This window comes from Aptenodytes forsteri, unplaced genomic scaffold, assembly GCF_000699145.1.
Source record: "Aptenodytes forsteri isolate BGI_AS27 unplaced genomic scaffold, ASM69914v1 Scaffold249, whole genome shotgun sequence".
NCBI lineage: Eukaryota > Metazoa > Chordata > Aves > Sphenisciformes > Spheniscidae > Aptenodytes > Aptenodytes forsteri.
This window is the reverse complement of record NW_008796188.1, coordinates 2,672,321-2,685,444: the sequence shown is the minus strand read 5'-3', so window position 1 is coordinate 2,685,444 and position 13,124 is coordinate 2,672,321. Positions and strand designations below refer to the sequence as shown.

The window sequence follows — 13,124 nt, the reverse complement described above, 5'->3', positions numbered from 1 at the left end:
AAGGGGGGGGACGTCTCCCCCTCCAGCACCTGCACCGGGTGGGCTGCATGGGGGCCGCTTGCTAAATGATCACTGAAAACCTAAACGCGAATGGCCCCGGGTGCCTGGCAAGCAAATAGCAACACGACGGCTGATAAACCTGCCGCGATACCCACGGGAAAAGCGTGTCTGTTTTTAGGCAGGCCTGCAAGGGCAAATGCTGCAGAGCCCTTTTTAAGACCAGGATTTATGAAGTGCTGCTTCAAAGGAGCTCAGTCCTCTCTGAATGATCCCCCCGGCCTCATGCTCAGGGTCTGGTTTGCCCCAATCTCTCCCCAGGGCTGAGCTTGTGCCCTGGAAAAGGCCACGCTGCAGGCGGGAAGCCGTGCACACCTCCGTCAGGATGGCTAACGAGGGTAATGCAAACGATGGCTAAAGCCAGGCATTTAATTCATCAGCTCAGGACCTTTCACAGCCCTGCACCGCTTGTCCCAGGCATCCCCAAAACCTGCGGGGCAGGGCGGGCGATAGGGTCTCCTTTCGGCTCCTCTCCAGGCACCGGGCAGGCTCTGATGGGAGATGCTCCTGCTCTTCCCCTCCTCTCTCAACTGTTTGAAGACCCGCAGAAGAGGCAGCAGAAGTCATCGAGGTTCAGCGTCCCAGAAAATGGGGCTCGAGGGTTACACCGAGACATCCTAAACCATCAACTTAAATACAGCCAGATTGCAACAGAGCACAGGAGAAGGAAAACCCATCCCCAGTTTGCACTGGGGTCCCAGAGCTGCTATTTTGGTAACAGAAATAAATGGGCAAAAATTAATTACAACAGATCAGAGCATCTTCTCTGCTGAGGAAATGCTGCCCAGCCTCATTTCTCCGGCCAGTGCTTGCTTAAATTGGGCTGCAGGGACGGCTGCGAGCCGCTGGGTGGAACAGGATCCTGCAAGATGCTCTTAGTCCTGGTGCGAGAGCTATGAGGTCCTGGTGCTGGCCAGAGTCTGAGCAATTATATTTATACATATATATACACACACATTATATATGTATGAATTTAAGTTTTGTTTATATGTAGATATAGAAAATGCAGTTATATTTTTATTTTCAGGTGGTTGAGTCAGGCTTGTTCAGGTCATGTTGTATCACAGCGGCTCAGGCTTGGCATGACCGGGTAGGTCTAATCCTGCTATTTCAGAGCTGCTGCAGGGCTAGGAGTGATGGGAACAGGGGGTGTCACTAGCTCAGCCCTGTGCCCAGAGCCCCCCCCCAGCCTCTTCCTTGCCAAAACGCTGCTCAAGCCGGAGGCTGAGCTGTCGCCAGCCGGGTTACAGGGATCTTTTGGGAGGAGGCAGCAGCCACAAACTGCTGGGAAATTTGCTGTCTGCCACCATCTCACAATTGCTAGCGTGGATTCGGGAAGCTGAGGGGGCTGGATGATGGGGCTGGGTGGGTGTTGTTTGCAATGACTGCTTTCCAGATCTCTCTGTAATATAGCAAGTAATTTAGCAAAAATACCCCCAACGTGTTTTGTTAACTGCAAACTTGGAGCCTGGGTCAGATTTTGCCTGCAGTAGGAATTAAACTGTCCCTGAGCGTTGCTGCGTCCCCCTCAGCCAGCCTCCACCCATACACGCATTCATCTGACTCCAAAATAACCTCACCTTAACTCCGTCCTCACTCCCCAGCGAATTCTGGGTCAGAAATCAGTACCCAGAAGAGCCTTCGGAAAATATTAATCCTGCAATTTAACTGCTTATCCCTTCTCCTGTCCTACGTGCCCATGCAGCGTCTCGATGGGCAAGCATGGGAGCTGTGGTGCCGCTCGGCAGAGCGATGCCACTGGGCTGGTGTCGGCACCCATGCGGTGGGCCAGGGTGGTGGCTAAATTGGGCCGGGGAGACGGGCAGCTGCTGAAGATGCCCCTAATCGCTCCTTGATTTACAGCTGATTGCTGTGGCAGGGAAAGCAACCCAGAGGCTTGTTTTCCTGTCTGATTTAATCCGAGGGAGCAGCAGCACCTCCTGAGCGCCGTCATTTGGATTTGCTTTGCTCTCTCAGCCGGCTGATACGCCTTCCCTCGCCGCAGGAGCTGAGCAAGAGTCTGACCCTCCTCCAAGCAGCCGCGGGGGCTCCTGGTTGGGACCAGGACGAGCCACCCTGCCAGGAAAACCCTGAGGGAGGCTCCGGGGGCTCTGCCCTGCGCAGGATTTTGCCCTTATGGAGGCAGCAATAGCTGCAACCAGCCATGGATTACACGGGCCAGGGGTGAGGCCCCGGGTTGGGAGCCTGCTGTTCCCAGGGTTTGGCACCGGGCTTTTGAATTTCAGCCTCATCCCACTGACGACAACCTGCTTGGGGAACAAGGACTCCCCCGCTCCGTGCCCCCGTTTCCCCAGGGGGACGTCCAGGCTGCTGGGGGGACACAAGGTGTTCGAGCTGGCAGGTTCAAGCCGGGCATCTGCATGATCCTGAAACCCAGGGGACAGCCCCTGGGGCCTCCCTGTGGGGATGCAGGTGACGAGGGACCGCTCTGATGGGGACGGTGTCAGCTGCGGCGGGCCCAGCTCTGACCCCCCAGCCCTGCCTGTTCAGTTTATCTCATTCACGGGCTGCATGAGGCACCCGTCAGCGTGGAAAATTCCCTGCTGCCAGGACCGTCCGTCTGTCCTGCCCCCCGTCCGCAGAAGGCTAAACGCAGTTGTGCAGCGAGGTCCTTTTGCAAAGCAAACGCACAAGGGCAGCGAGGCGCTTGTCCTGGTGGGGAGCGGGACTGATCCCGGCACGTCTCCCCAAAACACGCACCAACCCTGAGAGAAGGAAAAGGGTTAAACTGGCGTCTGCCTGAAAGACATCCCATCTCGGGAGCATCGGCGCGGCGGTGATGCTCACGTGCTTGCACCCTCTGCCTCCCTACTTCCAGCCACCTCGCTGGGATTTTCCCCAAGGTCCTTCAGCTCCTTGGGACCAGTCTGGGGCTGGAGGGGACTGAGCGGCGCGGGGGCAGCGGGGGGATGCTGTGACAGCTGAAAAATGAGCCACCAGGCAGTGAGAGAAGTTTCTGAAAAGAGAAGAGGAATCTGCCTTGAATGAAGAGGATTTTAGCACCTAGGGCTAAGCCAATAAACCTCTGCCATCCCCATCTGAACAGGAATTGTTTGCACACGCTCCAGGAGCTGCTTAAAGCAAACGAGATGCGGAGACTGAATAGCAGCAAGCATGGTGGGGGGAGAAACCCCCCTGCCTGGTAAGCCTGCGAGTGGCTCCCTATAGCACTGCCGGGGCACTGCCCACCGGGACAGGGGACTCACCTCGGGGGGCTCCCCCAGCCCTGAGCACCCAGGGACGGGCTGTGCCCCTGCCGTCACCTCGCCTCGACGGGGATCGCAGCCGGGAAGGTGCTCCCAGAAGATGCTCTGTCCTACTGAACGTGCCAGCACTCTCCATCACCTGCGGCCCCGGGCCGGCAGCAATTCGGCTGTCCCCAGGTGAAGGCTTTGCTTTCTCCAGCTCACCGTCCCTGAGGTCCCCATCCGAGCAGTGCGGTGGGACCATGGAGGCATCCATCCCTGTGGGAGGCATCACAGCGTCTCTACTCTGCTGCTGCCTCTTGAGCTCTGCGTGGGCTTTGGTAAGTCTGCGTGGTCCTGTGGGCTCCTCCAGTCCCTCTCCTGGCTTTAAATATTGCTAATTTTGCAATCCGCTCCTGTCGGGGGGCGCGTGCCCTCTGGCTGCACGTCCTGCTTCGCAGAGCTGCCTGGCAGGGGCCGGGCGGGAGGGGAGAGCTTCTCCGCTCCCGCTAAAAGCTTTCCAGCGGCCGTGGAGACACCATGACGTGATGGTTTTCCATTTCTTGGACACATCCAGGGCAGGGTTCACTGCCTCAGAGGCAGCGGAGGAACAGAAAGAGCGGGGCGGTTTACGGTTAGTGCAGGCGAGGCTGGAGGGATGTGGTGAGGGCAGAACTGGCTGTACCCAGTGCATCTCCCAAAGCCGGGCCCCCACCCTGCTGATGCACCCCCAGGACCCCCACTCCTGCCCTACGCCCCTCACCAGCCCCCCCTGTCCACCCACCCAGACGGCTGCCACTGGGAAGAGCGTGAATGGGAGTTCAGGGTCTCCTCTCTGGGGCAGGATTTGGCCGTGCTCACCTGTGGGCAGTCCAGGAGCCAACGCGAACCCCCTGCATCCCGGCTCCTTTTCACTTCCAAAGCCGTTTCCTCATCCCAGCTTCAAACTCCCTCAAGCATCTCAGCCCAAAATGTTCCAAAAGATGTTTGCACGTGTGGTGCGACCGGGAGGCTGCAGGTGCCGCAGGCTGCACCCGTCTGCATCGCGCTGCTCCCGGCGCTGGCCGCCCGCTTGTTTGCAGAGCCCTGGCCGGCCACTTTAACCAGGGGCTGCCAGACCCGGCTCTGATCTGCCTCCCGCTGCTCCCGGCGCTGGCCGCCCGCTTGTTTGCAGAGCCCTGGCCGGCCACTTTAACCAGGGGCTGCCAGACCCGGCTCTGAAGGGCTCATCGTGGGCAACGGGGACATCCAGCACCACTGGTGGGGTGGGCGAGGAGGAGCCGGCGCAGAAGCCTGACATGCCACTGATTTCTAGCACAGAAACACGAAAGTACATGCATTTCTCAATGGACCACGGACAGGGTGGAAGGGGGGCTGGCGGTCAGCCTCAGCCTTGAAGGAGGGAAAAACGAGAGCAGGAAGGCAGGCAGCGCTTTTCTCTTCCCAGTGTCGTTTGAATCTACCCAAAGCCGCACAAACCTGACCTGACTTGCCTGGGAAGGGTTGGGACAGCCCTGCCATGCCGTGGCTGCTCCCTTAGCTTTGCCTACCAGCACACCCATTTTCCATGCGTGCTCCTGTCTTCCCTGCCAGTCTGTTGCACCGGCTTTGACTCTCATTTCTTGCCCCAAGGATGGTCCTGTTTGATGCCGTGAGCCTGCGGGTGAGACCACCACGCTGCGGGGTTCAGCAAAGTGGTGTTTCCATGCAGGAGATGATGTTCCCGTAACGGCCCTCGAGCCCCTTGTGATTTTGGATTGGGTGTTAATTAGCTGGTTGGATTCAGGGGTTGGTGGCAGGGAGCAATGGGGTGTTTTGCGGCAGCAGAAGTGACGTGGGTCCTGCCCTGAGTCGGGAAGCATTTGTGGGTGTCTCATCAACCACCTTCGGGGTGCTGCTGGGACAGAGCAGCTTTGCTCCCAGCTCCTGGATCCTGGCCGTGGGTGGCTCACGTCACCGAGCAGGCGCTGGCAGCTCTCTGGGGACATGGAGGTCACCAGGGTGGGTCAAGCTCTTTCAGAGAGGATTGATCTCTAAATTGTGAGCACGAAGAGGAGACGTGAGCCGAGCTGCTGTCTGACACTGCTGGCCCAAGCCAAGCCGCGCGGAGGCGGGGGTCGTCACTTTGGTTTTGTCTTGGCAGGTTGACCCCGATGATGTTCTCACAAAAGAAGAGCAGATCTATCTCCTGGTGGAAGCTAAGGAGAAATGTCAGAGAGACATAAAAGCCCAACTGGAGAAGATCAAAGGTAGCGTCCCTCCCCTGCACATAGGTCAGCCAGCCCCGGCGGAGCTGCCTACGTTGTGGGAAATGCTTTCCCCTCCGATGGGAGCAGGATGGGGCCACGGAGATGCACAGCTCCGGGGCACCGCAGTGTCCTGGTGTGGGTTTGTGCAGTTCCTGGCACCGTGGCTGCTCTGGGCGCAACAAGGTGCTAATTAAGTCATCACCCTGATTAGCCAGCGCCGGCTGCTCTGTGCACACGGCAAATGAGAGCACGTGGAGGGGCCTCGCCCCCCTCCCAGGAGGAGGTGGGACGTGATGGGATGTGTCCCCCTCCCCGTCCCCCCCCTCGGCTCCCCCTGCTCTGCAGGCCAGGGGTGATCGCGTGGCAGCGCGTTTTCCTCGCCCTGGTCCAGCACACGCTTGGGGAAGCCGGAGGTTATGATGTGGCCCTGTTTGGAGCCAAAGTGAGATGTGCCTTTGCTCGTTGGCCAGACACCAGCTGCCTTCCAGAGTGGGACGGGATTATCTGCTGGCCGAAGGGCTCCCCCAGCCAGGAGGTGTCGGTGCCCTGCCCCGACTACATCTACGACTTCAACCATAAAGGTAAGCGCTTGCACCCAGGCAGGGAGCGACCTCACCTTGGTGATAATCCTCCACCGAGCAGGGATGTGTCTGGGCTTCCCGCGAGTCCTGCTGCTGTCACAGCGCCTGTCGCCGTTCCCAGGTCATGCCTACAGGTACTGCAGCGCCTACGGGACTTGGGCCATGGCTCTCAGCATCAACAAGACCTGGGCCAATTACACCGAATGCGCTCTGCTCGTCTCCTCTGAGAGCCGGAGCCGCGAGAAGGTGACCTTGCTCATCAGAGGTGCTGGGAAAAGGGGTTGGGATGGGGACCAGGGAAGCGTACATCAAAGGCCAAGGGAATTGCTGGGAGCAGGGGACTCTTCCCCCTCCACTCCCCAAACATGCCCTGCTCCTCCTGTGCTCTCAGCCTGGGGGCAGAGCGGTGGCCCTGGGCTGCAAAGGGGTGGTGGAGAACAGCCCTTCTCTTCCAGGAGGTGTTTGACCGACTGCACCTGATGTACACCGTCGGCTACTCCATCTCCCTGGCCTCCCTCATTGTTGCTGTCTGCATCCTCTCGTACTTCAAGTAAGGAGGAGCTGAACCCCCATCCCCATGTGGGGGAGAACCATCTTCTCCCCAGCACCTGCACACACGACCCCCCGAGGGAGAGCAGCCCCTTAGGGAACGGGAACAGGCCCCAAACCCCAGCACAAACATCAGACCATTTCCCAAAGCCCCAAAACACCCCCAGTATGACCAGCTCCCCATCCCCCCCACCCTGCTCTTGAAGGGGTTGACACCCCACTTGCCCCCAGATCTGGCTTTTGTGCCCATGGGAGGGCTGACACCTTGGAGCTCACCTTCTCTGAGACCCCCCCCATTGCCTGAGCCCACGTGTGATGAGCTTGTTGGGCAGCCAGGGCTGGGCTCGTGTCGCACCCCTTCTCCGCAGGCGCCTGCACTGCACACGCAACTACATCCATGTCCACCTCTTCACCTCCTTCATCTGCCGGGCAGTGAGCATCTTCGTGAAGGACATGGTGCTCTACTCGGGCACGCTGGCCAGCGAGATGGAGAAGATGCGGGAGGACGACTTCAAGGCAGAAATGGGTCCCTCACCGGGACAACGGAGCCACCTGGCAAGTGGCGCGCCAAGACCGGAGGCAGGAGCAGGGGAAAAGGGGATTTAGGAGCCCTGGTGCGAGGGGATGTGCTTGGGACCCTCCCTGACTGGGGGTGTGCTGCTCAGGGGTGATGCAGCTGGGGAGGGATGAAGGGCCACCCCAGCTTCGCCGCATCCTGGTCCCACAGTACAGACCACAGCCACAGAGGACACAGGTCTCGCAGTCTGTCTGAGCTCAGAGTGCCCTGGTAGGGGAAATACCTCTCCTATGGGAAACATCTAGAGCACCTGCTCTACATCTGGTGCTGGAATATCCCAGGGAGATGTAGCTCCCTGCAAGAGGAGGAACATGAGCCATGCGTGGGGCACAGCCGGGGTTTTGCTGACCAGAGAGCAAAAGCCACCACGTTTTCCTTTCAGGGGACAGCCTGATATGGGCACCTCTCTGACTATATATCCACAGGTTGGCTGCAAGGTGGTGGTGACTCTCTTCCTCTATTTTCTGGCCACTAACCACTACTGGATCCTGGTGGAAGGTCTTTACCTGCACAACCTGATCTTCATGGCCTTCCTCTCCAACAAGAACTACCTGTGGGTCCTCATCATCATCGGCTGGGGTAAGCATGGACCCCAACCCAATGCTGTGGCCGCTGAGACCAGCTGGGAGCTTGTGGCATCAGCCACGGCTGAGTGGCACCGAGCGCCCAGATAAGGGCAGCGCGATGCAGACCAGCTGCCAGGAACTGGTTCGGTCAGCAAACGTGATGCTTCATCCATGCTCCTCACTCTGGTTCCTGCCCCTCCAGGTCTCCCCGCTGTGTTTGTGTCTGTCTGGGCCAGCGTCAGGGCCTCCCTGGCGGATACAGAGTACGTAGGTCCACCTTCCCCGACAGGCCTTTGGGGAGGGAAAGACTGGTTGCAAATGCTAGCGAAATATCTGTGGGCACCAGAACTTTCGAAAATGCAAGAGGAGTGAATATACGTACAAGGCTTGTTCTGCATTTGGGAGGAAGATGGATGCAGGTTTACACCTTAAATTGATCAATAAACAGTGCAAAGATGAATGCTAAAGGGCACGTTCTAAAGTTAAGCATTTTAAAAGGAGAAAGGCCACCAAACGTACAACAGGACTTTTAGATGAGTTGGCCAAGGAGCCCTCAGGAACATTAATGCTAATTTAAAACTGATTTGCAACACCATGACGTTTATGAATGCTTGTAGCACGGCTGCTGTTGGATCCAGATTTACACAAACTCCACAAAGGGAGTGAAGGGTGGGAGGACGGGGATGTTGGTTGGGGGGTACAGGGAGCTATCAGCCGGCAATCTTCCTTACCAGTGATTTCAGGTTTCTCCAAGGTGTTTCTTTACTGGTCTCTTCAGGTGCTGGGACCTCAGCGCGGGGAACATGAAGTGGATTTATCAGGTCCCCATCTTGGCCGCCATCGTGGTAAGAATCCCGTGGCTGAATCTCCCAATCCCTTTTGGGGAAAGGGGATCAATAGAGACCCAGAGCCGTTCGCTTGTGGTCACTGGGGTTGTGTCCCCAGCCACCCCGGCACGCAGGGAGGGCCCATGTGATGCAGAGGGATCCAGGGGCACTGGTTCCTCCCCGCTCTGAGCACAGCATCACCCCCATGTCCCTGCCTGCAGCTCACCCAGAACTGCCTGTCCTCATCCCGGGGGGCTGCTCGGGCAGACCCAAGGTCACTGCGGGCAACAAAACCACAGCAGGTGTCTGTTGGCAGGTGAACTTCTTCCTCTTCCTCAACATCGTCCGGGTGCTGGCCTCCAAGCTCTGGGAGACGAACACGGGGAAGCTGGACCCCCGGCAGCAGTACAGGCAAGTGCTGGCAGCAGCAAATCCATGCCCCGGCCCTGGCCTGGCTCATTTTCCGCCTGTTTAGCTGAGACGGCTCCCCAGAGGGTTGTGGACGAAGAGCAGAGGCGCGGGAACGGCTGCAGGAGCGAGGGAGGGTGGCAGGACGATGGCAGCCAGCGCTTCCGGCAGCTCAGTTTGATTGAAGCAGCAGGCTCAGAAGTTCAAGCTCTGCCTGCTCCCTTCTCCAAGCTGGACACTGTGCAATAGCTACGCAGAAACCAGCTGCGGCAGCAGCAGAAGTTAAAGCGACTGCCCTCTTCACTAGGACACTTACCAACGTCTGCAAGGGCGCTGCAGGCTGGCTGGCAGGTCCTGGCTAACGGCTCAGAGCATTTCTCCCCTCAGGAAGCTGCTGAAGTCCACGCTGGTGCTGATGCCGCTTTTTGGAGTCCATTACATGGTGTTCATGGCCATGCCCTACACCGAAGTCTCCGGGGTCCTGTGGCAGATCCAGATGCATTACGAGATGCTCTTTAACTCCTCCCAGGTACGTCGACACGGGGCTGCCGGCCCTGCTCTGAACACCGAGCGATGCTCGTCCGGGGAGCGCGGAGGCACACGTACAGCATCCCGGCTCAGGACTCAAACTCCACCTCTGTCTCTTTTGGCAGGGTTTCTTTGTGGCTTTTATCTACTGCTTTTGCAATGGGGAGGTAAGTTCGAAGTGTGAGCAGCTGAGCTCCCTGTTCCAGCCCCTTTAGGGTTGGGGAAGTTAGCCCGCAGCCCCCAAGCTAGGATAACCAGAGGGAAAAAGTCAGATCCATCCCTCTCAGTAGGATTTGGAAAGGCAAAAAAAAACCTAGGAGTGAAACCCATGGGGAAGCGAAGGGATGCCTGTTTTGCTGTCTCTGGGCACCAGCAGCCATCTCCAATCTCTCCCTCAGGTGCAGGCGGAGATTAAGAAAGCCCATTTTCGGAGAAGCCTGGCGCTGGACTTCAAGCAGAAGGCGCGTGCCACCAGCGCGGCGGGGAGCTGCTGCTACGGCGGGCTGGCCTCCCACGCCACCACGAGCTTCAGCATGAGCCTCGCGGGGCGAGGGGCAGGGAGCACGCAGCAGCGGGGGCTGCTGCTCCCTGCCCGCGCCAGCCTGCCAGGCTGCATCCCCAGCTCCTTTGCCTCGGATAACTTTTTGCCCTGTCCAACCCAGGAGATGAGCCAGAAAGCCTGTGGGGAAAACATGGTGGACTTAACAGGCCTGAATCAGCGTCACCCCAACCTAAACAAAGAGCTGGAGACAATGCTGTGAAGTGAACGGTGTTTCGCCCATCTGGACTTCCAGCCGTGCCTGGAAAGACGTTGATCCTCACGCTTTGGGCTCCTTTAATGCTTGTATGGAGAGCTGGGGTAGGGGATAGCAGCTGGAACACCACAGTTCCCTTTCCCTCACAGCCAGTGTGCAAAGGGACCACGTGCTCTCGCTCCTTCTACCTACCTGGCCTAAAAACGAGCAGCCAGTTCAAAACCTCATTTCCTTCCGCGCGCAAGCAATTGATGTAAGTGATGCCTCTGCATGCAAAGCCTTGAATCATCACCAGGAAACAATCCTCCAGGCCCAGTCTTACCTCGACAGTCTGGAAGGCGACTTCAGCTCCAGCGTGTCTAAAGCTGATTCAATGAGCTCATAGTCCTGAAGTCTGACTCCCCTATTTAGCACCAATTCCTGCGTTGTACAGCCCGGGGCAGGCAGAGCGAACAGTGCCCACAGAGCTGTCCTGCAGCTCACCCTGCCCTTACTTGCATCCTCGTGCAGCTCACAGACACCGTGAAGCCCAGCACGCAACGCTCAGCCACAGACAGGGAGCATGAGTCACTGGGATACGATGGGCTCAGGGAGGGAGGCCAAGCTTTACGGCTTGGGAAGGGCGCAGCGAAACGCCTGGGTGCCCCAGGCTTTACAGCGCGGCTGTCCGTAAACACGCAGACCACTGCACGCGAGAGCCTTGGCCCTGTACATCTTTTTGCAGGCTAAAAAGCGAATAAAGAGACAGTCTGTACGGCTCGCTTCTGTCCTCAAACTCCATTACGGACTCGATGGTGTTACGCACGGCGATTGGGTACTGGAGGACAGCAGAGGGTGTAAAGGGCTGGAAACCCAGCCCCGTTCACAGCCAGCCAGGCCTGCTCTCGCTGCTCGCTGTCGGGGACAGGGCAGCCCCGACTTCCCCCCTGCCCACTCTGCTACACGTGCACTGCCTGGGAAAGCTCATCACCCTGATGGGAAAAGACATTCCCCAGGAGCTTGTGATGCCCAGCCCAGACAGGTCAGTCAGACCACAGGGGAGGGGAGAATTACGATGTTGTTGGGAGAGGGGGTACATATGCCAGTTAAAATGAAGCAGCTTGTTGGTGGTAGCACGGAGAATTTTCTTCCTACCTGCTCTAAAGAGACACATTCCTTCAAGGCAGTAATTTCGTGATAAAGACAGTGACAGAGAACATGTAACTAACTCTGTGCGTTCCCAGATCTTCCAGTGAAAAGCTAAGATACGAAATGAGTCACGAGGATTAGAAAGCACTGGAGGGATGGCCAGCCAGAAGGCCAGGAGGCGTGTCAGGGAAGGGCGGGGCTCCAGGATTCATAGCCTTTAAACGGTCCAGGAGATGGTGCAGAATCAGACACACCCGCACCACCTCCCATCCAAGAAAGCAAGCGCTGTACGACGTGGAAGAGGGCTCCCAGCACAGCTGGGTGGTGGCAGCGTTTGCCCCACTCTGGGGGACGAGAGGCAGAGGGGGTGACTGATGCGCAGGCACAGAGGCAGGAGCAGAATCCCAGGGTTCCACTTTACAAACAGACCTGAGCTTCCTGTAATTGATTTGCTCAGCTGTGAGTCGGGCTCTGGTCTCTTTAGAAGAAAGGAGCACACCCTGCCACTGCAAAGAGAGAGATTCTCTTTCAGGGTAGTTGGCACGCTGCTCACACTGCTACCTTGTTCTGCGGAGAAGGAATCAACCCTCTTATGTATCTAACAGGGACCTGCGAACTGACATTTATAGCTCTCGGTCAGTGATCCATATTTACTCACTCAAGTCTCAAGAGGCTCCTGGTAGCTGAGAGAGGGGTGAGGAATTTCAATAATCCTATCGAAGAGCAGAGGGATGCGTTAAAAAGAAGGGGAGAAACCCAACATAAGCCACACACAGGGCCAGCTCCCAGCAGCAGCGAGCTCAGCTCCAGGAAGGGAGGGAGCAGATGGCAGCTTCAGACTATGGAGCTATTTTTTTGTTTGTTTGTTTTGAAACTCAAATCTTTAATTGTGCAGTGATAAACCTTAAATGTGATAAGGAAAGGGGAACTCAACCGTTAGCTGCTCCTAAACCCCCTGCCACATCTGCCCTGGAAAATCCTTGTCTTAATACTAAATATGCAGAGCTCAAACCAGCGCAATGAGGTTTCTGCCTAGACCGTGATTAGATAATTCAAGTGGAAGCTATTCTTAAAAAAAATCCCCACAGATTAGAGCTAGTTAGTGAGGGGTCCCGAATAATCAAGTTGCTGTCTTAACTGAAACCAGTACACATGCAAGCCAGATCACGAGGCTGTTGCCGAGTTCTCTTTCCAGCTCTACCAATGACTCCATGAAAGGCTGGGATGAGCAACGTGCCCTGGGCTGTATCCTTCCCACTTGCAAAATGGAGGAAAATCTATTCCCCAGGAGGCTTTGAAGCTAAAACAGGGTTTGCAAAACAGTCTGAGGCGAAAGATACTGAGGAAAACCACAGGAAGTCTTTTATCAACTGCATCCACAACTGCTGGTGAAAGGAAGGGACGCAGTCCAATCTCCAGCCAGTCAAATCTCCATCCAAACGCCGGATCAGCCAAAGGAAGAAGTGGAGAATAAAAAGCACATGCTAGATATTTTTGTCCCAGTAATAAAACATTTACTAGAGCAAGCAGAAAGTAAATGCACAGCTGATAAAGAAAACATCACAATGTCACAAAACCCTGACAGTTTCTGATACTTCTTTCAGTAGAAACAAGACAGAGGTGGGTGCTGACATGTTTCAACAAAAGAGTTCTTCCTTACCTTTATGGCGCAAAAAAAAAAAAAAAAAAAAGA

General features: G+C 56.8%; 1 protein-coding gene across 1 annotated transcript; it reads left to right on the top strand.

Moving 5' to 3' along the window:
• Nucleotides 1–3,526: 3,526 nt before the first annotated feature.
• On the top strand, nucleotides 3,527–10,309 carry LOC103906106 (parathyroid hormone/parathyroid hormone-related peptide receptor). Its single transcript, XM_019474274.1, has 13 exons — nucleotides 3,527–3,604; nucleotides 5,407–5,512; nucleotides 5,983–6,093; nucleotides 6,215–6,339; nucleotides 6,549–6,643; nucleotides 7,011–7,197; nucleotides 7,645–7,798; nucleotides 7,988–8,048; nucleotides 8,564–8,630; nucleotides 8,929–9,027; nucleotides 9,412–9,549; nucleotides 9,674–9,715; nucleotides 9,947–10,309. The coding sequence occupies exons 1-13, from the start codon at nucleotides 3,527–3,529 to the stop codon at nucleotides 10,307–10,309; spliced, it is 1,626 nt and encodes a 541-aa protein (XP_019329819.1).
• The last annotated feature ends 2,815 nt before the right edge of the window (nucleotides 10,310–13,124 follow it).

What these genes read in the sequence shown, in the direction of transcription:
- LOC103906106 (XM_019474274.1), top strand. Translation starts at nt 3,527, where the DNA reads ATGGAGGCATCCATCCCTGTGGGAGGCATCACAGCGTCTCTACTCTGC. An exon ending in CCCGGCAGCAGTACAGGCAA is followed by an intron (nt 9,028 to 9,411) that starts GTGCTGGCAGCA and finishes CCCCTCAGGAAG; the next exon opens with CTGCTGAAGTCCACGCTGGT. An exon ending in ACTGCTTTTGCAATGGGGAG is followed by an intron (nt 9,716 to 9,946) that starts GTAAGTTCGAAG and finishes TCTCTCCCTCAG; the next exon opens with GTGCAGGCGGAGATTAAGAA.